A 26345-nucleotide genomic window follows, 5' to 3' on the forward strand; every position below is an offset into this window, starting at 1 on the left:
CCTGGCAATGCATAGCGTTTTTTTTAAAAGCCGAGAAATGCGCCGTATTTGATAGCTTGCTGCGAGACCTCACACCGTGCACATCTACTGCGGGTGGGTTGCCTGTTATCGGAGCCGAAGTTAGCAACATCCCCCAAAAACCCGAAGAGGAGAGTCCTGGCCCCTAGCCCTGCCAGTGTAGCAGAAATGATGACGGATGATGATGGCAGCAGCAGCCGTTCTTCTCTGTGTGAGTAGCTTAATGTTGTTCGTGTGTAATTTACGTTGAGTAGGCTAACCACGTTATTAAATTAATGCATGTAAGGTGAGCTAGCAAACGATACTCCCTTCACCCTGGACAAAAAGGCTAAAATGACCAAAGAATAAGAGAAAAACAGCTAAACATGAGAGGTTTTTGGACAAAGTTTGTGTTTTTTCCATTGTTTAAGCGCTGCTTCCAGTCAAGAGTGATGCCATATATGCCCCATAGCTGCAGAAAAGGCTAACATTGTTATATTTTTACAAAAAAAACAGCTGAACATGAGAGGTTTTTGGACCAATGTTGTGTTCTCCATTCTTTAAGCACCGGTTCGAGCACTGTTTAAGCACCGGCACCTTATTTAAATATGAAATATTTTTAAAAATATTTCATATTTAAATAAGGTTAGTAGCCAGAAGTTTATTATTTAGGTCAGTCAACCAACACAAGCCAAATTTATACATATATTAATCATTCTAGATATAACACAGAAAGTTATTTTTTCAATATAGCTATGCTGTTCATTTACAAGTCCATCCTTCTGTGCCTGTCTCCTGTTTCCTGTTTTACTTTGATAGTCTTATGTCCTATGTTAGTGTATTAAGTTTTGCTTCCTCCCCATCTTGTTACATTGGATCTTTCCCAGCTGTATTCCTCCTGTGTTTCTACTTTTCTCGTTACTCCCTTGTGTATTTAGCCCTGTGTTTTTCTCTGTCTGTGTTTTTCTCTGTCCGTTGTCGCGTTGGTATCGTCATTTAACTGTGTGTCTCTCCTGTGGTCTTTCCTGAGTGGTCCTAGGTAACTCCCCGCCCCAGTTTCTTGTTTTTCTAGCTCCCTAGTTTTAGTTTCCTGTTTAGGTTATGTTTTGTGTTTTCTTTGCATGGATGTTCACAGCAAATAAAGCTGCCTCTTTGAGTTATCCCTGTGTGTGTTGAAACCTGCATTTGGGTCCACATTCTGCCTGCCACAGCACAATGCATGACAATGGCATGATCAGGAGTGAGATAAGATGCTGTCCCTAACTCCTAAACAGAATCCCTAACGCCCTGATCTCGTGACCCAACTTTAACCCTAATTCCACAACTGGCAAGAGGGGATCAGTATGCTGATTGTATTTGTAATACATCTTTGTATATTTTAACCTTAATCTGAATTATCAGACTCCTCCGTGGCAGTAGGTGTGAAAATGGTAGGTGGATAGAGTAGGTTTTAAAAATGAAAAATATGCATATATTTAAGAACATTGTTTTCTCACTTATAACAGATGTACCATCTGTAAACTCCAAAATGTTGTTCTCTGCGGGTTAGACTATCTACTGATATTTTTTACTTTTTTAGTATAGTAGTGAGATTTGTTTTCCGGTTAGGCTGGGGATACATTTTCCTGAAAAAAACAAAACAAAAACAATACAAAAAAACCACGCATGGGGGTCCCCCAGTCTTTTTTTTTTAATTTATATGCTCCACTGCTTATTGACTGGTACACACGAGCAAGACCGTATAACCCCCATATTCCCATCCCTAACTATCTGTCACATTGGGCACTCTGTCCTATGCCTTGTTATTTGATTATGTTTGACACACAGCACTTTGGTCACCAGCTGTTGTTTTTAAATATGTTATAGAAATAAACTTGACACATTTTTTAAATTTATTTTTAAATGATATTAGATAACATCCAGAAGTTATCATTAGTTCTCCTTCACAACGTGTAGTTTTATTATTTATGTGTTATCACACATGGGGATTTTACGGGATTGCTTGATTTTTTTTTTATATTTTAAATGTTCAGACAGTTTTTGATGCCTCTATCACAAATACTGATTCATTTTGATGGAAATAAAGATCAGTGAAAATTTCAACCTTTTTAATAGTTTTTGAGATGATCATGTTCTAACATTGTCTTTTGTTTAAAAAACAGCAACAACAACAAAAAAAAAGCATGAAAGTGGGTGGAAGCCTTTTTTTAAAAAAAAAAAATGCATAAAAAATTGAGGCTAAAATGATCAATACATACCCAAACTTTGGTTAGTTTGGTTTTTGTGCTGATTTCAGATGGCAAGACCCAAGTCTTCAAAACAAAAAAATCACTTAAATAACAAAAATATCTTCTGAATTATAGCATTACCACTCAGAGAAACTTGGTATTACATGCGGTGTTCCCCAAGGGTCAGTGTTGGGACCAAAACTTTTCAATGTATACATAAATGATATTTTTGATGTTTCTCAAGTACTTAAACTCATACTGTTCGCAGATGACACCAACATATTTTTCAGTAGCGATGATTACACTGATCTTGTAATGACCGTAAACAGGGAGCTAAAATTAATTTAAAAAATGGATGGATATAAATAAATTATCATTAAATATAAATGAAGCTAAAGCAATGATTTCGGTAATTTAAAATATAATATTGAATTACCAATTATCATTGAAGGTGTACCCATTGATAATGTGAGTGAAAACAAATTTATGGGAGTCATAATTGATAACAAAATTTCATGGAAACCACACGTCAGAGACATAAAACCCAAAATTTCCAGAAGCCTCGCAGTTTTGAACAAAGTGAAACCATACCTTGATAAAGATGCACTTCGTACTCTGTACTGTACCCTGGTTCTTCCATATCTTACATATTGTGTGGAAGTGTGGGGAAACACATATAAAAATACAACTAATCCATTAGTCACAGTACAGAAACGAGCACTGCGTATTATTCACAAGGCTGGTTATCTAGATCATACTCACAAACTCTTTCTTCAGGCAAAGTTACTTAAATTCCAGGATCTGGTTAATTACAATACATCTATAATCTTATACAAAGCCTTTAATAAGCTTCTACCTACAAATTTACAAATTATATTTGAAATTCGAGAAAGGGTTTATAATGTGAGAGGCTTCAGGGAATTCAAACTACCCAGAAATTGAACAACCCGTAAAGGTTTTTGTGTGTCTCTATGTGGTGTGAATATCTGGAACAGTCTGAGTTTACTACTGAAACAATGCAAAAATATTCATAGATTTAAATTCCTCTACAAACAGTTGGTCTGGTCACAGTATACTCAATGATGGTTTTAGTGTGCTCTGTAATGTCTGTTCTCTTACCATTGCTGGTATGATTCCAAAAAAAAAAAAAAGTGTGTGTATGTATGTACATATATGTACATGTGTGTGTAGATTTAATAAATGTATGTATGTATATTTGTCACTATGTAATTATTATTGCCTGTTACCTGTGGTAACGCAATTTATAATTATTATATATTCTGTATTTAGTTATGATGGTTCTGATTGTTGTTTGCGAGCTGCCGTTGAGATGCTTGCATGTGCCCGGGGCTGTTGATGGTTTGTTTGGTTGTAACGATGGGCGTAGCTGTGGGAAGCTTATTGTTTTTTGTTGATGAGTGAGTATAGGGGTGGGATTTAATAAGTTTTCTTCGTCCCACTCCTTTTCAGGTAATTTTTGTTTTTTGTTTTGTGCACTTTATGTTCAATATATGTATTTTGTTGTGCCTGAAATGAACAAATAAATGAATGAATGAACATATTGTAATACTAAATACTTCTGAGCTCTTTACCTCATTTTTTTCTAGGCTGCACTCAGACAAGGCCTTGTCTCCTTGTTCCTGGAAGGTGATGATGATTAGAGCAACAAAGATGTTGACAAAGAAGAAGGGGAAAACGACAAAGTAGACCACGTAGAAGATTGACATTTCTATCCGATAGCCTGGACTGGGACCCTGGTCTTCAAAGGTGGCATCCACGGAGTGCTTCAGAACACTGCAGCAAGGAAGGTACAGGAACATATCCATGCAATCACTTTAAGCTAAGCATTATAAACTATATAACTCAGGCTAGGAAACGTTGCTGTGTGTGTTTCCCAAGAGAACAAAGTGAAACAATTCTTTAGTTAAAGCAAAGTAAAATTAGCTATTAGCTAGAGCAGACTGCAGGATAGTGGGGATTGTTGTGTGTCTTCCCCCTCTCCTCACTTTCACTCCAATAAAGGCAAATTGCAAAAAACTAAAAAACAAACAAAAAGAAAACAAAAGGTTACGAGAAATAAGCTGTATATACAGTGGGTAAAACAAATACTGAACACGTCACCAGTCTTCTGTATATATATTTCTAAAGTTGCTGTTGACATGAGATGTTGACATGAATTACTACCAGAAGTTGGTAACAACCCATCCAGTTCACACATGCAAAGAAATCAGGCACTGATATCCCTAAATTAAGTTACCGTAATTGTCGGGCTATAAGCCGCTACTTTTTGCACAAGTTGTACGCATTGGCTTCAAATCCTTAAGGTTCTTTTTCTTTTCCATAGATGAGATTGGATTCAGGTTAGGTAATTGACTGCAGGATTCTATCAGTTTTATTTTCTTTCTCTGAAACCAGTTGAGAGTTTCTTTGAGTGTGTGTTTGGGATCATTGCCTTCCTGAAACATCCACCCTCATTTCATCCCCGTCATCCTGTTAGATGGCAGCAGATTTTTTTTATTAACAATGTCTTGATACACTGATACATTTTTCCATTGATCCTTCCTTCAATTAAAATAAGTGGTGCCAGTGCATTATGATGAAAAACAGGCCTCACACCATGATGTTCCTTCTTCTAAACTTCACTCTTGGGGTTGTATGTTTGAGGTGATAAGCTTTCCCTTTTAACCTCAAAATATGGTGTGTATTATGGCATCAAAAGAGTTCAATTTTGTTCTTATCTGACCAGAATATATGCTCCCAGTTTTTCACAGGCTTTTCTAAATGTTGCTCAACTAAGTTTAATTGTGTTTCAACATGCGTTTTCTTTAGCAATGTAGTGATGCTTGGTGAGCATGCATACAGGCCTTGGCAGTTGAGGGCATTTTTTTTCTTTTAAAACAATTATACTTGCTGATTTCAGGTCATTCTTTAGCTCTCCACTAGTGGTCCATGGTTCTTGGACAACTTTTCTGATATTTTTTTTTCACTCCTCTTTTTGAAATCTTGCAGGGAACACCTGGTTGTGGCCAGTGTTGGGGAGTAACAGAATTAATGTACTGCCGTTACGTATTTAAAATACAAAATATGAGTAACTGTATTCCGTTAGTTACCGTTTAAAAAGGTGGTACTTAGAATACAGTTACTGAAATAAAGTGATTACACGGCGGTATTTTTCTGTTTCATATGTTCGGCTATGCCCTCTCTATTTTTGGTTTCCACACCCCAAACAAAACACGCATTAAGAGGCCTGTGTCTCAATCTCGCAGCCCATGTCACCTCTACTTGCGGCCCACATAATGACGTGAAGAAATATTTTTAAAAATTATTCACAAAAATGATTTAATATGAAGGCAATAGGCAGAGTGTTACAGGCACAGCCATAAAGAATGTAGCTTCATGGACAGTGTAGTCCCTTCTGCAGGGAGAATGGACTGCCGTACCCGTTATGTGTCTGTGAGCGAGGGAGGGAGCTGTCACCGAGCAGAAACGGGAGCTGGAAGCATGCAAATATAATAATAACCACTGCAGCCAAAAAGAGTGCCTGACGAGCCCAGTTATAAGTAAGCTATTAAGACTCGGCTGTACACTTTTTTCGTGTTTTCCTCCGAAAAAAATAAGTTCCATTGGAGCAGCCTTTCAACGCCTCTCTCTGTCTCTCGCTAGCAAAGTTGACCGAGATATAAAGTAAAGCTAGTTTTCGGCTATGAGACCGACGCGGAACCCGACATATTAGCCAGAGGTCCCTTTACTACGGTTCGGAGCCGCGGACCTGTTTTATATACGCGTGCAGAGGTAGAAAGAGTACTAAAATATTTTACTCAAGTAAAAGTACCATTACTTTGCTGAAATTTTACTCAAGTACAAGTAAAATTACCTGTCTAAAAATGTACTCAAGTAAAAGTAAAAAGTAGCTCATTTAAAATGTACTCAGAGTAAAAGTTACATAGTTACTTTTCTGTCAGCAGGAGGACAGCCGCTTCTGAGTAGTGCAAAAAAAGACAGTGGGATATAAATCTCAAAGTAGTTCTTTTTTTAGTGAAAAGAAAAACTTTACAAATTAAAGTGCCGTGGCAGTTAAACTGCAAGTCTATACATGAAAATGGATAATGGTCACCAAACCAATCAACCAAACTGTCAGGTATCACAGTGTTTTCAATACAAAACCATATCATTCTTTCACATGAGAATGTGTTCTAAACTGTCAAATAAGAGAACAAGTACTGAACTGAACGGCAGCTGCTTTAAAAATGTTTTTTTAATTTTTTAAACTTGGCACCTGCCCTACTGTACCTCTAGATTAAAGTTCCTTTGTATCCATCCTAGAGTGTTACTCTCTGAACTTCCTGTTAATTTTGAGGAGCAGTTGATTTTCAAAGTTAGTAGAGTTCATCCTTGCTCACTTTGCAGTGAACAGTAGTCCAGCACAGCTAAAGAGATGCTCGAAGGCAGCTGAGGCAGGCAGGCCAGTGTTAAGTTTGAGAGAAAGTTTTTTGACGTCCCTAATAAGACATCAATGCATTACATAGCTACCGCTGGTAAAATATACCAATATACCTCGTGTTTTTTTTTATTGGACAGTAACAGGCTAGTTAACGGGAGGTTGCAAGTGCTAATTTACAAGTAACAGAAGTCAGCTGTCTTTGACTAATCTAAGGTAAGTGAGCACTCTGTTATTCTTTTGCCTGCAGTGTGAACATATGTGGGTTAAGTAAGAAAGTAGCCGCTTCTGTCTTTAATTTAACTATTTTTTAAAATAAATAATTATTATTAACAAACAGGAAAAACGTAGGTAAACACATTTTCTTTTGGCAATTTACCAACCCAGTAAAAAAAATGTAAGTTGCGTGGACAACAACGTGCCCGATTACAGCAAGTTGCTGTACCAACCAACGTTATTTGTGTTCTTCACAGATGTCTTAACTTAATGTGATTAATTTGAACACAGCCTTTTTGCTACCATAATGGTACGAGTTGTATTTAACTTACCTCTACATGCTTGCGCAGGTTTGATGTGGAATTTTTAAAAGCTGCTAACTCGGTCTCTCTGGGCAAACACAGCTTACACTGCATAATAAAGCTGTTGCCTTTCTTGCACTTGAAGCCGAAATGGTCCCTTAAATACGGCCAGGGGTTCACATCCGTTTCTTCGAGTTCAGGGTCAGCAGAATTCGACGGGGCTTCTTTTTTCACTAGATCCGTGACACCGACGTCAGACTCCATCTTTAATGTGACCTTAGTGCCAAGTTGTTCTACTACCCATCATTCCCTGCAGTATTTCCGAAGCGCAATGTTTTTTTGCTTTGTTTTTTTAATTTACTCAGTAACGGGTGTGATTGAAAACGTAGCGAACTACAATACTTTAAAAAAAATACGCTTAAGTAAAAGTAAAATTACAGCCTTGAAAAATGACTTTAAAAAGTACAAATACACAAAAAAACTACTCAATTACAGTAACGCAAGTAAATGTAATTCGCTACTTTCCACCTCTGATTGTTACTGACATCTTTTGAGAATTTCATGCCAATAGCACATTTCGAAATATATATAATATAAAATTAGTGGCATGTTCAATACTTATTTTACCCACTGTAATGGACTTTGAGAAGAAGTCCTGGCCAAGTGTTATATATCGTTTTACAGAAAATTACTCACAGAACTATCTATGAAATAAAAAGCACTGGAGTTCTTTAAATTTGTTGAAGACATTTCATCTCTCATCTGTGAAACTTCTGAAACTTTCATTTCCACCATTCATTAAAAAAGGGTAGAGAGTTCCAGGTATTTAAACACTAGTGAGAGTTATCCCTTAAAGAGGGTTGTTGACCCACTATTGATCAGACGGCTCATCACATGAGCCAAGGTGTGAAAAAGGGTGTGGGTCATTATTAGCAGAGATTTCAGGTAAACCATTGTGAGACGTTGCCTCACCCTATCATGTGACCTATTGAGATCACCTGATAGAAGATGTGAGTGGGCATTAAGGCACCTGGGAAGGGTTCTCAAAACTGGCAGACAGTTGGTGTTGAAAGACTGTGATGTAACAGTGTTATAACACTGGGAAATGTATAAAAAAATTATTTCTAGGAAAATATTTACAAAAGTTAATCCTGGTTTGTAAAGTCTTATTGACTTGCTATATTATTTTAGCATATTACTTATGTAAGCATTCCCCTTAAGTGTCAGGTCACTAATTATTGGTCCATCTGTGCTCACGCTAATCAACTCTTCACTGGCGTCTGGTATAGTTCCGGTTTATTTTAAAAGTGCTGCTATTCTCCCACTTAAAAAAAACAAAACCTCAGCTAGACCCATCTCTTTGGAGCAGCTACAGACCTATCTCTAAATTACCCTTAATTGCTAAGCTTCTAGAAAAGGTTGTGGCTAAGCAACTTATACCAACTCTGGACAAACATAGCATTTGCGATAAGTTTCAATCCGGCTTTCGCAGAGCTCACTCCACAGAAACAGCCCTTCTTAGGGTCTCAAGTGACATTTTGATGAATAATGATGCAGGAAAATGCTCGGTCCCACTTATGTTGGACCTCACATCGGCTTTTGACACTGTTGACCACCACATCCTCCTCGAAAGGCTTAAATATTGGGTTGGTGTATCGGATACTGCCTTGGAGTGGTTCTCCTCATATCTACATAACCGATCTTTTTCTGTGGTGGTCTCTGATTTTAGGTTATCCTCTGCCTCCCTTACTTATGGTGTCCCTCAGGGTTCGGTTTTGGGGCCTTTATTGTTCTTAATATATCTTCTCCCGCTCCAGCATATAATGGGCTCTTTTGAGGACATTTCTTATCACTGTTATGCTGATGATATTCAGTTGTACATCTCTTTTAAGCCCCAGGATTTATCTAACCTTCAGCTTTTAAATCACTGCTTAGATTCCATCAAACGTTGGATGGCTGTAAATTTCCTCCAACTCAACGAGGGGAAAACTAATATGTGCTCTGGACAGATTTGTATCCCAGATAATGAAAGCCCTTGGTCCTCTTTCTGTGTACCGTATTTTCACGACCATAAGGCGCACTTAAAAGTCTTAGATTTTCTTCAAAAAGTGCGGCGCGCCCTATAGCGCGGTGCGCCCTATGTGTTGTAAGGAGGACGTAGTAGAGAACACCATGAGAACGTTAAAGGGTGAAGTGTGGGCGTTGATCGTATATACCGGGACAATCGCACATACCTGTATAAAAGAACAGGTATGTGTATTATGCAGGACATCGTTGTTTTAACAACCCTGAAAATGGCAAAGAGACACGCTTACGAAGCACAGTTTAAACTGAAGGCCATCAGCTACGCGGAGGAACATGGAAATCGAGCAGCGGCGAGAGAATTTAAGATTAACGAATTGATGGTTCGCAAATGGAGGAAGCTGGAAAACAAGCTCCGGCAGGTCAAGAAAACGCAGCTGAGTTTCTGCGGACATAAGGCGAGGTGGCCCGAGTTGGAGGAAAGACTCGAGCGGTGGATCATCGAGCAAAGAGCGAGCGGGAGAAGCGTTTCGACGGTCACCATTCGGCTAAAAGCAGTTTCACTAGCTGAAGAGATGAACATTGAACATTTCCAAGGAGGTCCGTCTTGGTGCTTTCGTTTTATGAAACGGTGCCATTTTTCCATCCGGACCAGGACTACGGTAGCGCAGCAACTTCCAGCGGATTATAAGGAAAAGCTGGCCATCTTCCGCTCCTACTGCAGCAAACACATCGGCGACAAAAACATCCAGCCCAGCCACATCACAAACATGGACAAGGTCCCGCTCACTTTTGACATCCCGGTGAGTCACACTGTGGAGAAGAAGGGGACCAGCACGGTAGCGATATGCACAACGGGGTATGAAAAGTCTTCTTTTACTGTTGTGCTTGGCTGCCATGCTAATGGACAGAAACTGCCGCCTATGGTGATTTTTAAGCGAAAGACTTTGCCTAAAGAGAAGTTTCCAGCAGAAATCATCATTAAGGCAAATGAAAAGGGGTGGATGGATGAGGAAATGATGAAAGACTGGCTGAGGGAGGTGTATGAAAGGAGACCAGGTGGTTTTTTCCACGCAGTTTCACTAAGAGTGGAAGGCAGCGCCGGGCGAGTTACGCCACAATTTGCCAATGGATTGTAGATGCTTGGGCTAAAATGTCTGCTGGCACTGTTGTTCGAGCTTTCGCAAAAGCCGGCATCGTTTCCGAGGAGCCGCACGGCACAGAAAGTGACTCTGACAGTGAAGACAGTGAACCTGGCATGTTTGATGGAGATTTAGCGCAGCTGTTCAATTCAGACACAGAGGATGAGGACTTCGATGGGTTTGATTGATGATAAAAATGTGAGTACCAAACTTTGTTTTGCTCCTGCTTTATTTTTAAATACGCACACTTGTATGCTTGTGTGTTGTTGATGATGACGATTATTGGTAATAAAAATGTGAGTACCAAACTCAGTTTTGCTCCTGCTTTATTTTTAAATATGCACACTTGTATGCTTGTGTGTTGTTGATGATGACGATTACCGGCAATAGAAATGTGAGTAAGGTACCGAATTCAGGTTTGCTCCCGCTTTATTTTTAAATACGCATACGGTACTTGTATGCGCCCTATGGTCCAGTGCGCCTTATGTGTGTGTTAAATACAGTAAGGGCACACATAACTGAGACTGCGCCTTTTAGCACAGTGCGCCTTATGGTCGTGAAAATACGGTATGTTAAATCCTCTATCAGGAATTTAGGTGTCACTTTTGACTCGACTCTCACATTGGATGGGCATGTGAAATCTCTGGTTTGGTCTTGTTTTTATCATTTAAGAAATGTGTTAAGCCCTATTTTATCTCACTCGAAACTGGAGATAGCTATACATGCATTTATTTCCTCACTATAGAGATTGAAAATGTGACGTCATTTCCGGGGTAAAACCGCAAAGGATTGTAGGTACGAGTGGCAAGCGGTACTAGCGCATGCAGGCTTTCACATGAAAACAGTCACACAGCAATAAAAAGAAACACAAAGAATGGCAAGAAGCTGTTGTATTATTAACTGCAATAGCCAGTCGCAAGACAGCCACGGGAAGCTGACGGGTAAAGAGATTTTTTATCAGATTACGTCATGAAAGAGAAACTGTTCAAGCCATGTTTCCAATGTAACAAAGAGCAGACAGATGGCCTGGATTGCAGCTATTCGAAGACCAAATATAACATTCCAGAACACTCCAGCTCACATTTAAGTCTGCTCCAAGCATTTCCACAGAGTCTTCTGTTGTAGTTATTACGTAATTTATCATAACATAATTGTTGATGTAGGTTACAATTAAGCCTTATATTGATTTGAATTGAATTGGTTTCGCTATGCTGCTTTGTTCACTGTGGCTTTGCGTGCTAATATTTGTAGTGTTTTGTAGGAAAACCAGCCTAAATGCTGGAATGCAATCCAGACTGGGAACCCTCTATCAACCTGGGTCATACTAAGTTTAAAGCTGCTACCACAGCGAGATTTGATTGGTTAAGAGAGAGAGAGCGATATCAAAACAGCCACAAAAAGTCCCGTATATACAGTATGTGTCCAAGGGTTGTATTGAAGCAATCAAGTGATGAATAACTGTTTTCCAGTATGTTATTTTGCAATGTTTTTTGGTGTTTTTTGCATTATTGATTTGCTAATAAAGCATAATGGAATACAATTTTGCCTCTTTCTTGTAAGATTCTATAATAGAATGAAACAATATCGCCAGTTATAAATAAAGACAATAAATTGAATGAATTACGAAACACTTATTTTATTTCTATTAGATCTGAAAATGTTGTGTAATACTACAACCTAAAAAGACAAATAGATTGCGTTGGCCTGTACATGAGATAAAGGAAAGAAAATTAACAACAGCTGTGAAATGGAATAGTCCAAATCACCAAAGTAAACTGGACCTGGGCTTGTTGCAGGGATCTGAAGTTGCTAAACATTTTGTGAGTGTATGCATTCACACTTAGGACCATCTAATAATGAATATGTGCGTGATAAAAGTTGGGCAGCACGCTAACGTCCTTACTCCACTCTGTATGCACGTATGGGTTTAACCCTTTCACTCCTTTGATTTTTCCTCGTACTTTTTTTTTTTGCATTTTCGTCAAGTCTGTCTTTGTACGGACCTGCCGTGTTCTCCGTCATTTTGTACATAACTGTTTTTGGGGCAAATAAAATGCAAGTAGGGATTAAAACCGCAGAATTAATGATTACTGGTGCTGGAAATGCTAGCGCTTGATGCAGTGTTTTGATTTTGCTGCCACTCGTACTCACAATGCAATGCGCGAAAGTCACGTGGTCTGTCAATCTCTATTGTAACTCTTTGTTTATGTGTCTAAGCAAAGGTTTTCTGGATCGTCTGCAGGTTGTGCAAAACACTGCAGCTAGGCTGTTGACAAAACCTCCAAGTATTCACATGTGGCACCATTGCTATTTCAGCTACACTGGCTTCCTGTTGACTTTAGAGTACATTTTAAGATCCTAGTCTTGACATTTAGAGCCTTAGACTGGCACCACCCTACATCGCCGATCTGCTACAGCCCTATGTCCCTAGCAGGTCCCTGAGGTCATCTGATCAGGGCTTACTTGCTATAAAACAGACTAAGATGAGAACAAAGGGTGACAGAGCTTTTGCCACTGTGGCCCCGAGACTGTGGAACTCTCCTTCATACATTAAGAACCATGGACTCGGTAGTTGTTTTTAAAAAACAACTCAAAACTCACCTTTTTAAAACTGTTTTTGGTTAAATTTCTGCCTGTTTTATATTGTCTGGTTTACCCTTTGATTATTTGTTATCTTAAGTGCAGCACTTTGTGATTCTGTCTAGAAAGGTGCTATACAAATAAGATATATTTTTTATTTATTTATTATTTAAACGTCAGATATTTTAAATTTAGCTGTTTTTTGTTTGGTTCATCTCATTTTGAGTTAGGCACCATTTTGCAGCTTCTTATATTCTCTATATTATTTTACAAGTAGCTTGAAACAAAAGAGGAAGCCCATTCATGGTATGCATAAACTATTTTATTTACAAGAGGTGAAAACAGGTCAGTATATCAGTGGTGACATATAATTTGATGAGTAGCAGGAGTAGGAGGAGGGAACTGATCAATAATTTCTACTCTGGCTTTTACCAGTCGTATCTGCCCCTGTCCAACCATCTCACTCAAGTCACTGTGGCCTAAGCACACTCACATTTTGGCAAGGTTCACTATAAGTTCACTTCTACACCACAGTTTTTTTTACAGGACAGGATGGTCCTCTTACAATACACAACACAGGGGTCGGTGCATTGGTGGTTCTTGGTGTCCGGGGCTGGGCGCTCAGGTATGTACCAGCTCACTCCCGGTGGCTACTTGGCGGGGCCTGGCGCCTGTTGCTCGGTCAGGCCTCTTCCGTGGCGCGGGGGGCCCTCGGGCCTCCGGCCTCTGGGCCTGCGGCTCGGTCCACTCTGGCAGGCCGGTGCAGGCCCCTCTAGCTTCTGCTCGGTGGCTACTGGGTGACCCCTCGTCTGGGGATCCTCAGCCCTTCCCATGAGGGTGGCACGGATGCCCCTCCAGTGGTCCTCCTTGAGCTCTCGCACTCTGGGGCCTCTGGATGTCTGGGGCCTGGATCTCCTCCGTGCCTGCTTCATGCCCTGGGGGATGGGGCTATGGCTCCCTACACCCTCTTGTGGACCATTACATGGGGAAACCATTTGAATACAAGCGCGCTGATCCACACTGGTGTGCACATGGATGCTCACTGTTCGTAGACTTAAATCACACCTTTCTTGGCTGCTACTTCAAAGCACATTGTGCGCTGTCTGTCCTGCGTACTGCACAACAATATTCAATATTTAGTATTTACTGCTGTTTACACTTAGCTAGATTAATGCAATGGTGTTGTGTTTAGTATGTTGCTTTGTTTTGTTTTTTTTTGCTTGTTTTCTATTCTTTTTCTCTCAACAGGTGATCCAGGAGATTTTTATTTTTATTTTTTTCCCCTTTCTCACTGTCCCTCTCCCCTTCTGTTTTTCTTTTCCTTCCTCTTTCTTTCTCCCTTTCCTATCCCTCACTCATGTCTGTCCTGTCTGTAACAATTGAAAATAAAATAAAATAAATAATAAAAACAAAGGTCGATCAAATGGACCAATACGGCAATGCCCTGATCATCCATTTGGCAAAATAAATCCATTGGGTATCCTTGTTGGTCTTCAGACAACAATTCTGACGGCTAAAGAACCAAATGGGACAGGCAAAAAACAAAAAAACAAAAACAAATAACCACCTCCCACCGTAAAGGTGCGAGGTGCTTGTGTTGCATTGGTTACCCCCCTTGGTTACAAAAGACAAGGCACTATGTGTGTGTGTGTGTGTGTGTGCACGTGTGTGTGTGTGTCATGGGGGTGCGTTTGTGTGACCTCCTGCTCACAACTGTTTTTAACAACATCCTTGGTCATAAAGAGGGTAATCTCCCCCACACCGAATATATGGCTCAATTCCTGTATTGGTTCACCATGCACAACACAAGTCTGTGACCTGCCACAGAGAAGGCTCTGTCGCCACAAGAATGAAGTAGTCCGTGGAATTGACAACATGAGTTTTGAACTGGACCTCATGGTTTTCTCTAGAGCAAAAATAATTAGGAGCTCAGACAGGTAAGAAGGGGCTTGGCTGGTAAGTGCCTTAAAAACAAAAAAGTAAGAGTTTAAATTGGATCCTGTAAGGAACAGTGACCCAGTGTAAAGAGGCTGGGGTTATATGCTCCTTCCATTTAGTGCCAGTTAGTTCTGAAATTTCAAGTTATTTTCTCGAAATTTTGAGATAAGTAACACGGAATTTTGAGTTAGTGCTGCCAATCGGTAATCTACGTGGTAATCTACGTGAATGATGTCATTTCCTTGTTACCCGGAAGCTGAAGCCCTCAGCTACAAATGACATGGCTAAGCTACCAGTATTACAGTAGCTTAGCTACTGTAATACTAAGCTACTGTATTAGTATTACAGTAGCTTAGTACTGTAATACTAATGCACAAATTGCTGAGTATTTTCAGTGTGGCTTCAGAAATGCTGAAATCCTTGTGTTATTAGCCGAATCACATGGCATTACTATCGGCAAACATACTCTCGAAAGCACCAATTTGTTGCGATCCGGTTTTGAGTGGGCATTCCTCTGTGCCATATCCTTCCAGGTAACAACAAAATGACATCGTTCATGTAGATTGCTAATTGGCAGAGCTAACTCGAATTTTTTAACTACTTTTCTCAAAAATTTGAATTACGGCCCTGGTCATAATGTCTCTTGGTGGCTGTTTCTTGTTCTGTCTGTGTCTTTAAGTCCCTGCAGGTCCCTGATTGGATAAGCTGACGGCTGCTGATTGGTCCCCTGATCATGGTTGCTTTAAAAATCCCTCACCAGCAGTTGTTCGGGGCAGCAACTGACAGCAGCATAGACCTGACCCTGGCCTCCAAACTTTGTGATATTTGTGACTCTCGTGACTTACTGAGCTTTGTACATAGTATGTACAATAGTTTTCACTTGTAAATAGCACATTGTAAATAGCACTGAAACAGAAGGGGTGAGCTGCCTTATTATTTTCCTTGTACTATTTTCTCCTGTTTATTTCAGTTAGGGAGTTAGGTGTAGCATTTGTCTTTTGTTTGGTTTTTGTTTCACATAGGGTTTTAGATAGCACCTCCTCACCTGACTTAGCTTGTTTTGTTTGTTATTTTGGCCTTTGTTCACCCCGGAGTTTCATTTTCAGTGTAGAAAAATAAAGCACCGTTCACTAAGAAATTGTGTTTTCTGTGTATGGTTTTGGGGCCCAGGGCGGGTTCACTTCCTTTTTTAACTCTTATGTTACGTTCCTGTACCCCTAGACTGGGACGTAACAATGTGTCTGTGAAGGTTCTCAGTCATCCAGGTCATCGTAGTCAAAGGAGCTTGCAAAGAAAAGCGTCTGGACTTCTTTAAGTTGCTTGAAGACGTTTCACCTCTCATCCGAGAAGCTTCTTCAGTTCTAAGGTCAAATGGTGAAGAGTCCCAGATATAAACCTAGTGGGAGTATCCCCCCCACAGAGGGACAAAAGGACCCCCTGGGACGTAACAATGAAATCCTTGTGTTATTAGCCGAATCCCATGGCATTACTATCGGCAAACATACTCTAGAAAGTGCCAATTTGTTGCAATCCGGTTTTGAGTAGGCATTCCTCTGTGCCATATCCTTCCAGGTAACAACAAAATGTCGTTCATGTAGATTGCTAATTGGCAGAGCCAACTCAAATTTTTTAATTACTTTTCTCAAAATTTTGAGTTAATAAGTCGAAATTTCGAGTAAATAACTCAAAATTTCAAGTTATGGATACTTTTTTTGTGTGGTGGAAAAGAGCTTCCATAATCTTTACCTTACAATATAAACCTTGAAGGGTTTGTTAGTGTCATTTGGTCCTGTATAAATAAAATTGAACTTTATGATGCTATGATCTTTTCTGATTAATGTATTGGGTTTTCTGCTTGTTGGCTTGAACATCATACCAGAGCCTTCTGAATATTTGGATGAACTTCTGTCTTGGTAAGTTTTTATTTTCAGTTTTATTTGCATTTTTAAATAGTTAGTTTTCTCATTGGAATCATGTAAGGCTACATTTATGAACAAGGAACTACATTCCTGGACAAGCCCTGTTTTTCATTGAATACATTTTAATAATCAGACTAGCTGTACTTACGTTGGCCAGCCCTCCCCGGTCGAGACAGTGAAGAGGGTCAAAAAAGCCCACAGCACATTGTCATAATGGAACTCATACTTTTTCCACTCTCTGGGCATGGCGGCCACCTCGTCTTTGTCATAATCTAGGAATTGTCCTCTGTAAGAAATAAAGCAAGTGGAGACAGGCACACAATAAGTAGCATTTGAAAGTTTAGTTACTTAAGCTCTGAAATATGAAGTGAGGCTGTGGGGATTTTTTTTAGACCAACTTGCAGTCTTTCTCCAGGCCTTTGGACTCATCAGTGCAATAAAAGAATTTCCCCTTGAAGAGCTGAACTGCGATGACGGCAAAGATAAACATGAAGAGGATGTAAACAATGAGGATGTTCAGCACATTCTTCAGAGAGTTAACCACACAGTCAAACACCGCCTGAGGACACAAACAGATTTTAAATTTTAAATGAAGAAGATTACACAAAATTTGTAAATACGATTTAATGCTGGTCCTTTTGTTACTATGCTGCTTTCTTAACTAGAGCTATCTACAAAATGACTACTAATTAACTGCTACAGTGCTCAGCATAAATGAGTACACCCCACTACGTTTGTCAGAAAACCTTTAGTTTCCTTTCTATGAGATACTACTACAAAATATTCCCACAAATGTGGGCCATTGATTGCAAACAAGATTTGTTTATTTGTGCACACAAAAAAGTGATTTTCCTAACAAATTCATTCAAGCCCATGTCGCAAAAATGAGTACACCCCAATTAGGAGAAAAGCCACGCTTAAGACTTCAAAATTCGAATTAACAGGCATTCAAGCACAGGTGAGTCTAATGATTCATTTAAGAGATGTCCAGCAGACAGGTGACTATAAAAGGACATTAATTAACAAAGAAAAGCCCTTCCTGGCAGGAATTGGACCCAAACGCAAACTCACTGGAGACAGGACTGAACTCAAAATGGCAGCTTGTATTGCTGAACACAAAAACTCTACAAAATCTAAACTGAGAAGACTATCAAAACACACAGGGAGCTACAAGTAGAAACACACAGTCATGAGGGACAACTCGACACTGACTCAGAGAAACACAGGGTTTAAATACACTGGGAAGTAACAAGGGGAATGAGACACAGAAGGAGGGCACAGTTGGGAGAAATCAGGACTGACGAGACAAGCAAAGCAGGATGCATTCACATAAGACACGGACCATCAAAGTAAAACAGGAAGTATCACACAGAGACGCGAACTTGACACAGTGGAGACAGCAACTAAAAAACACAGAGACATAAACCATAAGGCAGAGGTCTAAGAAGACCAACCATGAGAACATAATGCAGAGTGACAGAAAACAAGAAAACTCAAACATGCAAAGACACACAATTACACAGAACAGAGGGGACACAGAGAGACATGAAGGGCAAGGGATCAAAACTAGAAGCCATAGAATAAATCACACACAAGTACAATAATACAAAAATCACAAAGAACTAAAAACGCTGGGTCAGGAGACCCAGGACCATGACACTTCCCATTTCATGCTGTCAGCAATGGCTCCACATGGAAGAGAAATGTCACAAAATCTGAGAAAGGAAATAATTTCTTTACACAAAAAAGGTGAGGGCTACAATAAGATCAGAAAAGCTTTACATATCAGTCAAAGCACTGTAGCAAAAGTGATCCAAAAATTTAAAAAAGATGGAATTGCAACCATTGTACAGAGACGTCCAGGCTCTCCACGTAAGTTAACATCTTGACAGGAGCGTCTTCTGATGCGCACACTTCAGAGGAATGGCATGCATGGGTATCGTCCATGAAGAAAGCCTCTCCTAAAGTCCATGCACAAAAAAGCACGCCTAGAATTTGCTATGGCCCATGCTGAAAAAGATGAAGACTACTAGGACTCTATAATCTGGAGTGATGAGACAAAGATCACTGTTTTTGGAACTAATGGTTTCAAAACTGTATGGCGTGGTAAAGGTGAGGATTTCAAAAAGAAATGCATGGTGCCTATAGTGAAACATGGTGGTGGCAGTAGTGATGGGATTTCCGGCTCTTTTTAGAGAACCGGCTCTTTCGGTTCGGCTCACTAAAAAGAGCTGGCTCTTTCGGCTCCGAACCGGCTCTTCAGGTTGTTTTGTTGCTTTAATTAATTAATTATTAACAATAATATAAAATTATGCACAAAAGGAATTACTAATGTAAAATAAAAAAGTGGTTTTATTTATATATTTTTATATATAAATATATGCGGTGGCCAGAGGTGGGACCAAGTCATTGTTTTGCAAGTCTCAAGTAAGTCTCAAGTCTTTATCCTCAAGTCTCAAGTCAAGTCTCAAGTAATGTCAGGCAAGTCAGAGTCGAGTCTCAAGTCACTGGTGTAAAAGTCCGAGTCAAGTCACAAGTCTGAAATTTTGAATTTCAAGTCCTTTCGAGTCTTTAAAAAAAAAAAAAAAGAAAAAAGTATGTTGCAGTTATGCTAAATGTAAATATTAGACCATGTAATTTTTAAATCTGTGTTTTTCTCAACACATGACAAAATAGTGAACTTAGAAAATATACACAAATTGTGAAATTGCACCTCTTTAAAATGCAGCTCAATTAAACCTAGCTCCAAGAATAATTTTCACCGACAGTTCTGAGATAAGCTGCATGTTATTCTTGGATGCGGTTGTAGGACCGGTGTTGTGCCAAAAAGTGATTGTCTGCCAAAAACTGATTTCCGGTATTTGCCAAAAAGCGATTGCTCATATTTAAAGTGCTATAAGTAACTTGTTGGGCTATAATATGTTAAACATATGTCAAATGCATCCCTTATGGATGACATAAAGTCATCTTGAGCCACAAACAACATTCGTGAAGCAAGATACAAGCCGCAATCAGTTTTTGGCAGCGACTTTTATATAACCTTTATTTATGCAGTAAAAAAAATCTCATTAACATTAAAAATGTATTTTGTAAGAGTAAGTTGCCCAACAGGACAGCAGAAATGGCAGCAAATATTACAATAGTTCTGTAAAAATATTTTAAGTGGGGATAAAGGACCGGATTGGTTATAATGTAAGTACAAGTTGTAAAGATACTTAAAAAACAGATAATTTTTTAATTCTTTATGTAACCCCTTTGTATCCCCTGTTCACCGAAGTCTATTTACGAACATACGTAAAGATATTACACATAAAAAATACACAGAAACACTGGAAATCACTTTTTGGCAGACAATCACTTTTTGGCACAACACCGGCTTTAAAATCGCATGACAAAAATATCATATACATTAAAAAAACTGCATCACCAACGTAGCCTGGACAACATTTGCTAGTTAGATGAAGTCAGCTATCTCATCGTAGCATATTTATATGCATATTTATAATTATACGGTTCTTGTGAGTGCATACACTCGTGAAGTTTAGTAACTTCCGGTCACTGCAACAAGCCCAGGTACAGTTTACCGACGGATGGGTGCAGGACCTTGAAATGCACCGTGTAGAAAGTAAAGACCATCGTACGTATCATAAGTTTACCAGTCTCACAAATCGTCGTCATAAATACACATTCGTTAACCGTTTATTAATATAACCTTTGAGCTTAACGGTAATTAATTAGTAGTGGAAATAATTTCTGGTACGCCTTACAGAAATGTAGCAGTGACAATAATATTGTATGCTGTAATCGCACTGGACAATTAGTGATACAAAACAACTGTTTTATCCTGTGAATAAAAGTATGTGTTTTTGTCAATGTACCATAATAACAGAAGCGAAACGCAATATTGTGTCAGGACAATTCACTATTTATGCACAATAAATAAAGGAGCATAGCGCGACAATTTCTGTTCAGCGCCAGACTTGCTTGTAACCTATATCACCAATTATGTTATGAAAATGACGCATTAACTACAACAGCAGACTGACCTTTGTGTAAATGCTTGGAGCAGACTAACCTGTGAGCTGGAGGGTTCTGGGACGTTATATTTGATCTTTGAATGGCTGCAATCCAGTCGCGTCTTTGTTACTTCGGAAACATGGCTCGAACAATTTCTCTTCAACGACGTAATCCGATAACAACTGATCTCTTTACCCGTCGGCTTCCCGTGGCTGTCATGCGACCGGCTATTGTAGTTAATAATACAACAGCTTCTTGACATTTTTGTGTTTCTTTTTATCGCTGTGTGACTGATTTCAATTGAAAGCCTGCGTGCGCTAGTACCGCTTGCCACGAGTTCCCAGAATCCTTTGCGGTTCTACCCGTGAATGACGTCACATTTTCAATCTCTATATAATATGCATGTTAAATTTTATATTTGGGGTAAAATATCAAGTCTTTTCAAGTAAACCGGTTCAAGTCCAATTCAAGTCCCAAGTCATTGGTGTAAAAGTCCAAGTCAAGTCACAAGTCTTAGAACATTTTTTCAAGTCAAGTCTAAAGTCATAAAATTAATGACTCGAGTCTGACTCGAGTCCAAGTCATGTGACTCGAGTCCACACCTCTGGCGGTGGCCCCTAGAGATGAAACATGTACAAACTCCAAAACACATTTCTAGCATGAACTGAACTTCCAAAACAGAGCTACCTAGATCACTTAAATTACACAATTGAAAGCATGTGTGTATTGTTTGTGTATTTATACACAAGCACTCATATATATTCAAATAATTTAAAAAAATGTTCATTTACCTGTTATTACCACACACCAAATCCGGTCGTTGGTACTTCCTGGCTTGTGTAGCCACTAGGTAACAAAAGCTCAACATTGCACCTAGCATCCTGGAGCACTTCTGTTGTCTTTTGTATGTGCTTTAGAGTTCATACCTGTTTTGAAGTTTGTACATGCTTTGCCTGTAGGGGCCACCGTAAATATACTTTTATTTATTCACTCCACATAAAATGTAATAAATAAATCATATAATACAAAAATCAACTATTCACATTTCAACTTTTAACAATTTAAATTTTCAGCTTTTTCCTTTTACAAATTTAAAGTGAAACAACACAAAACACTGCAAACCACAACACAATTAAATATAAATTAAAATATGAAAACAAAAAGAACATGCATATTCTCTGTCATATGGACCTGCATGAATAAACTTTCTGAATCCTTTATCATCTGCAACTGAAAATAGTTGTGGATGATTACTATACCTTTCTAATGTGACGTTGTTGTCCCTGGCTCTTTCTCTTTCTCTCCCTCCCGGTCTGTTCCTGTGCTACTGAGTGTAACTACCGCCCCTCCCCCCTCATCCCAGCGTAAAGCACAAGGCTCGCATGCGGAGTGAAGCGGAAAAAAGAGAAAGAAAAAACCCCCCACAGTTCACGATAAGGAGCCGGCTCGCGTTGTTCACATCAAAGATCCGGCTCGTTCACATCAAAGATCCGGCTCTAAGAGCCATTTCGTTCGTGACCGACAGGTGGCAGTGTCCTTATGTGGGGCTGCATGAGTGCTACTGGTGTTGGGGAGCTGCATTTCATTGATGGTATCATGAACTTAATGTTGTGTACTGCTTTATAATGAAGGAGAAGATGCTGCCATCACTGCGTGCACTTGGTTGTTGTGCACTTTTCCAACACGACAATGATCCAAAACACACATCTAAAGCTACTGTTGCATTTCTGAAGAAGAACAGGGTGAAGGTGATAGACTGGTCAAGTATGTCTCCTAATCTGAACCCAATCGAACACCTGTGGGGTATTCTGAAGCAACAAGTTGAGCATCACTCTCCGTTCAGCATCCAGGCTCTAAAAGAGGTTATTCTCGAAGAATGGAAAAAGATAGATGTTGCAATATGTTGCCAACTTGTTCTTACCATGCCTAGAAGACTTGTGCTGTCCCTGAAAATCACAGTGGCAATACAAAATACCAGATGTAGTAGTTTTTGTTGCAGGGTGTATTCATTTTTGCTTCAACCAATTTGAGTAAAACTGAAGATTTTGTGATCTAAGTTATATTATTAACCTTATTTTCATGTTATGGAGTGTTGACTAAAACTCAGCTTTGTGAAAATTTGGGAAAGTGTTTTTTTGTTCATTGAGCTACTGATTAAATTTGTACTTTTTAAAGGGGGTGTACTCAAGTCCTAGAATTGAACCTCAAATTCAAATTTTATTTGTCACGTACACAGTCATACACAGTACGATATGCAGTGAAATGCTTAGACAACTGCTCGTGACCTAAAGAAAAAAAAAAGAAAAGGCTATGAATAAGATAGGAAATAAATATGAAAAATTAAAAAGGGTAAATTTAACTAGGAAGGAATAAAATAAAATATAAAAAATTAAGGTTAAAAATGAAATAACGGTACAACACAAATTAGAATGAAGGGTAAATTTAACTGGGAAAAAATAAGATAAAATATATAAATTAAAGTTGAAAATAAAATAACTGTACAACAAAATACACAATACACAGTATAGAACTATATAAGAATGTATGAAGAAATATAAATATATATATACAATAACAGCAGCTGTACAAGTATTAACTGGAAATGAAGAATATAGTGACCAGTGTTGTGCAATCCACATTATTTAGTGTCTTGTGCAGTGCAAATATGCTTAAAGTGATTTAAGTGATGAAGTGAAACCTTGAGTTTTGGCAGGCGCTTGATGGTCTTCAGAGGCCTGAGAACTCGAAGAACCCTCAATGACTTGATAGTGCTGATGTCCTTGCCTTTGGTTCCCCTATGAACAGCAAATATGTTTAGACCACACAAAAATGTATCCACAAACAATATGCAGTTAATGTAATCTTTGTCAATATTACTAACAAAAGCCATATCTGAAATTAGACCGTATGTTGTAACAGGGTTTGATTGTGGTAGGATGTGAATGAGGTGTGTTTAGATCAGCTGGGTGACAGAGAGATGCAACAATAGCCTTTCTGGATATGAAGAAAACATTGAAATATTTTTATGAAAGTTTATTAAGCTCGATGCATGATGGTCAAGAAGTACAGATCAGCGTAGACCATAAACTATGTGGCGGTGTTGTACTGGGTGGGCATCTGTGATAACAGGGTGAATGCTCATACATTAGACTCAGAGTTGTCTGCAAATCAGAGTGCCTGAAGGGGATTGTGGAGCAGGAGGAGATGAAACTTAACAACCAGGGAAATCTGGCAACTAGCCCCCTGCATATTACCCTCAAACTTATTATGATTATACAGTTTTTAAAAAACTTTAAACTCCATAATTTAATAATCAATATTAACCCTTTAATATATAAAAAAAGAAACTGAACAGTTTTGATTCTTATATACTGAGACATGGGCTTATACATGAAGGTATGACTTCTAACAGACCACTGGATAATTTTTTTTTCACTGCAAGAGTCAGAGAACATTCAGTGCTTGATGACAAGATGAATATCAGTGCCATGCTTGTAAATGCAGTGCTGCAGTCAGGACACATTCCAAGAAAGTTGGTGAGCGTCTAATCGAAGAAACAAAGAGCCACTGTCCTGGCAAAGTAACATGACATATCTTAAAAGCTTCAACCACACTGGAAGTCACGTGGTCACCAGAGACCATAAAAAGTGAATGCCATTTGACAACTTTAAGTGACTACAGGCAAAATGACTGCTGAATACTAGCTACTTCAATGTCATTTATATAGCACTAAATCATAACAGCTCTTTATATTTTAAGGTAAAGACCCCTACAAAAATAGAGAGAATACTCAAACAATCAGACAACCCACTATGACCAAGCACTTGGAAAGCAAAATCTCCCTATTAACTGGAAGAAACCTCCAGCAGAACTAGGCTCAGGGAAGGTCAGCCAAGAGAGACAGGACAAAAAGTGTATGCAAAATTTGATGCAAAGTGTGAAAACACACAGAGTAAAAACAGGTGAAAAAGATGCAGCCAGTACATCATCATCATAAGCTTAATCTTAAAGATAGAGAGATCGTCTGTCTCCCAAATCAAAACTGGGGACTAGCTCTAGTGGGGCGATCGTGGCTCAAGAGTTAGGTGTTCGTCTTGAAATCGGAAGGTTGTCGGTTCGAGCCCGGCTCCGGTTGTTGTGTCCTTGGGCAAGACACTTCACCTGTTGCCTACTGGTGGTGGGGTGGCTGTAGCTCAGGTGGTAGAGCAGGTCATCTACTGATCGGAAGGTTGGTGGTTCGATTAGTCTGCATGCCAAATATCCTTGGGCAAGATACTAACCCCAAATTGCTCTCCGATGCATCCATTGGAGTATGAATGTGTGTGAATGTTAGCTATTAGAAAAATGTGCTTGTGAATGGGTGAATGCACACGTTGTGTAAAGCGCTTTGAGTGCTCAGATGAGTAGAAAAGCGTTATATAAGAACCAGTCCATTTACCAGAGGGTGGCGCCAGTGTCCAGAGCGCTCCAGGGTGGCTGTGGCTACACTGTAACTTGCCATCACCAGTGTATGAAAGGGTGGATGATTGTGTATAGTGTAAAGCGCTTTGGGGTCCTTAGGACCAAGTAAAGCGCTATACAAATACAGACCATTTACCATTTACTCTACAGAAGAGGGGCCTGAAAGCTGAAGACTGCCTACTATTCTATTTTTAAACACCTTAGAAACCACAATTAAAATCAAAATTTCATGATATGGTACTATGACGTCTTAAAGATGAGATGGGGCCTTGAGGCAAATGTTGTTGTGATTTAGAACTATATAAATAAAACTGATATGAAATTGAATTGAATTTTTCAAGACGTTGCATATGACAAGAAGAATTTTAAATTTATTCAAATCACTTTTATTGTCACATCACATGTGCTCGTACACTGGTACAGCACATGCGAGTATAATTCTTGTGTGCAAGCTTCACAAGCAACAGAGGTGTGCAAAACACAATAGCATAAGAACAAAGCAAAATATAAGAATAGGAATCTGAGAATTATAAGAATAAATATATGTACAAATATAAGAATGTATGCGCATTACTGAATAAGTATGTCAAATATGTATATATACATATTTATATATATATATATATATATATATATATATTTATATACATATACATATACATATATACATATACATATATACATATACATATATACACATATACATACATATATATATACATATATACACATATACACATATACATATATACACATATATATATATATATATATATATATATATATATATATATATATATATATATATATATATATATATATATATATATGAATACCCCCATGAATACCAGAGGCGCAAAACACCAGCTACTGGTAGACAGAACAGTCAGCCGAGACTGCAAGACCAGACTGACCAACCTGTGCACTGCCTGGATTGATTACAAGAAGGCCTATGACTCAATGCCCCACAGCTGGATACTGGAATGCCTAGAATTGTACAAGATCAACAGGACCCTAAGAGCCTTCATCAGGAACTCAATGGGGATGTGGCGTACAACACTAGAGGCCAACTCCAAGCCCATAGC

The 26345-nt window shown here is 38.9% G+C and overlaps 1 protein-coding gene across 1 annotated transcript in view; it reads right to left on the minus strand.

Moving 5' to 3' along the window:
* LOC113033089 (voltage-dependent N-type calcium channel subunit alpha-1B-like) overlaps positions 1-26345 on the minus strand; it is a 326109-nt gene that overhangs the window by 117922 nt on the left and 181842 nt on the right. Inside the window, exons 28-31 of the mRNA XM_080308904.1 lie at positions 23498-23594; positions 17181-17341; positions 16931-17068; positions 3818-4019 (exon numbers count right to left, since the gene is read on the minus strand). Of these exons, the coding sequence (XP_080165030.1) occupies positions 3818-4019; positions 16931-17068; positions 17181-17341; positions 23498-23594 (598 nt within the window). The remainder of the gene's footprint in view (positions 1-3817; positions 4020-16930; positions 17069-17180; positions 17342-23497; positions 23595-26345) is intronic.

The sequence above is a fragment of the Astatotilapia calliptera genome, chromosome 12, assembly GCF_964374335.1.
Source record: "Astatotilapia calliptera chromosome 12, fAstCal68.1, whole genome shotgun sequence".
Classification (NCBI taxonomy): domain Eukaryota; kingdom Metazoa; phylum Chordata; class Actinopteri; order Cichliformes; family Cichlidae; genus Astatotilapia; species Astatotilapia calliptera.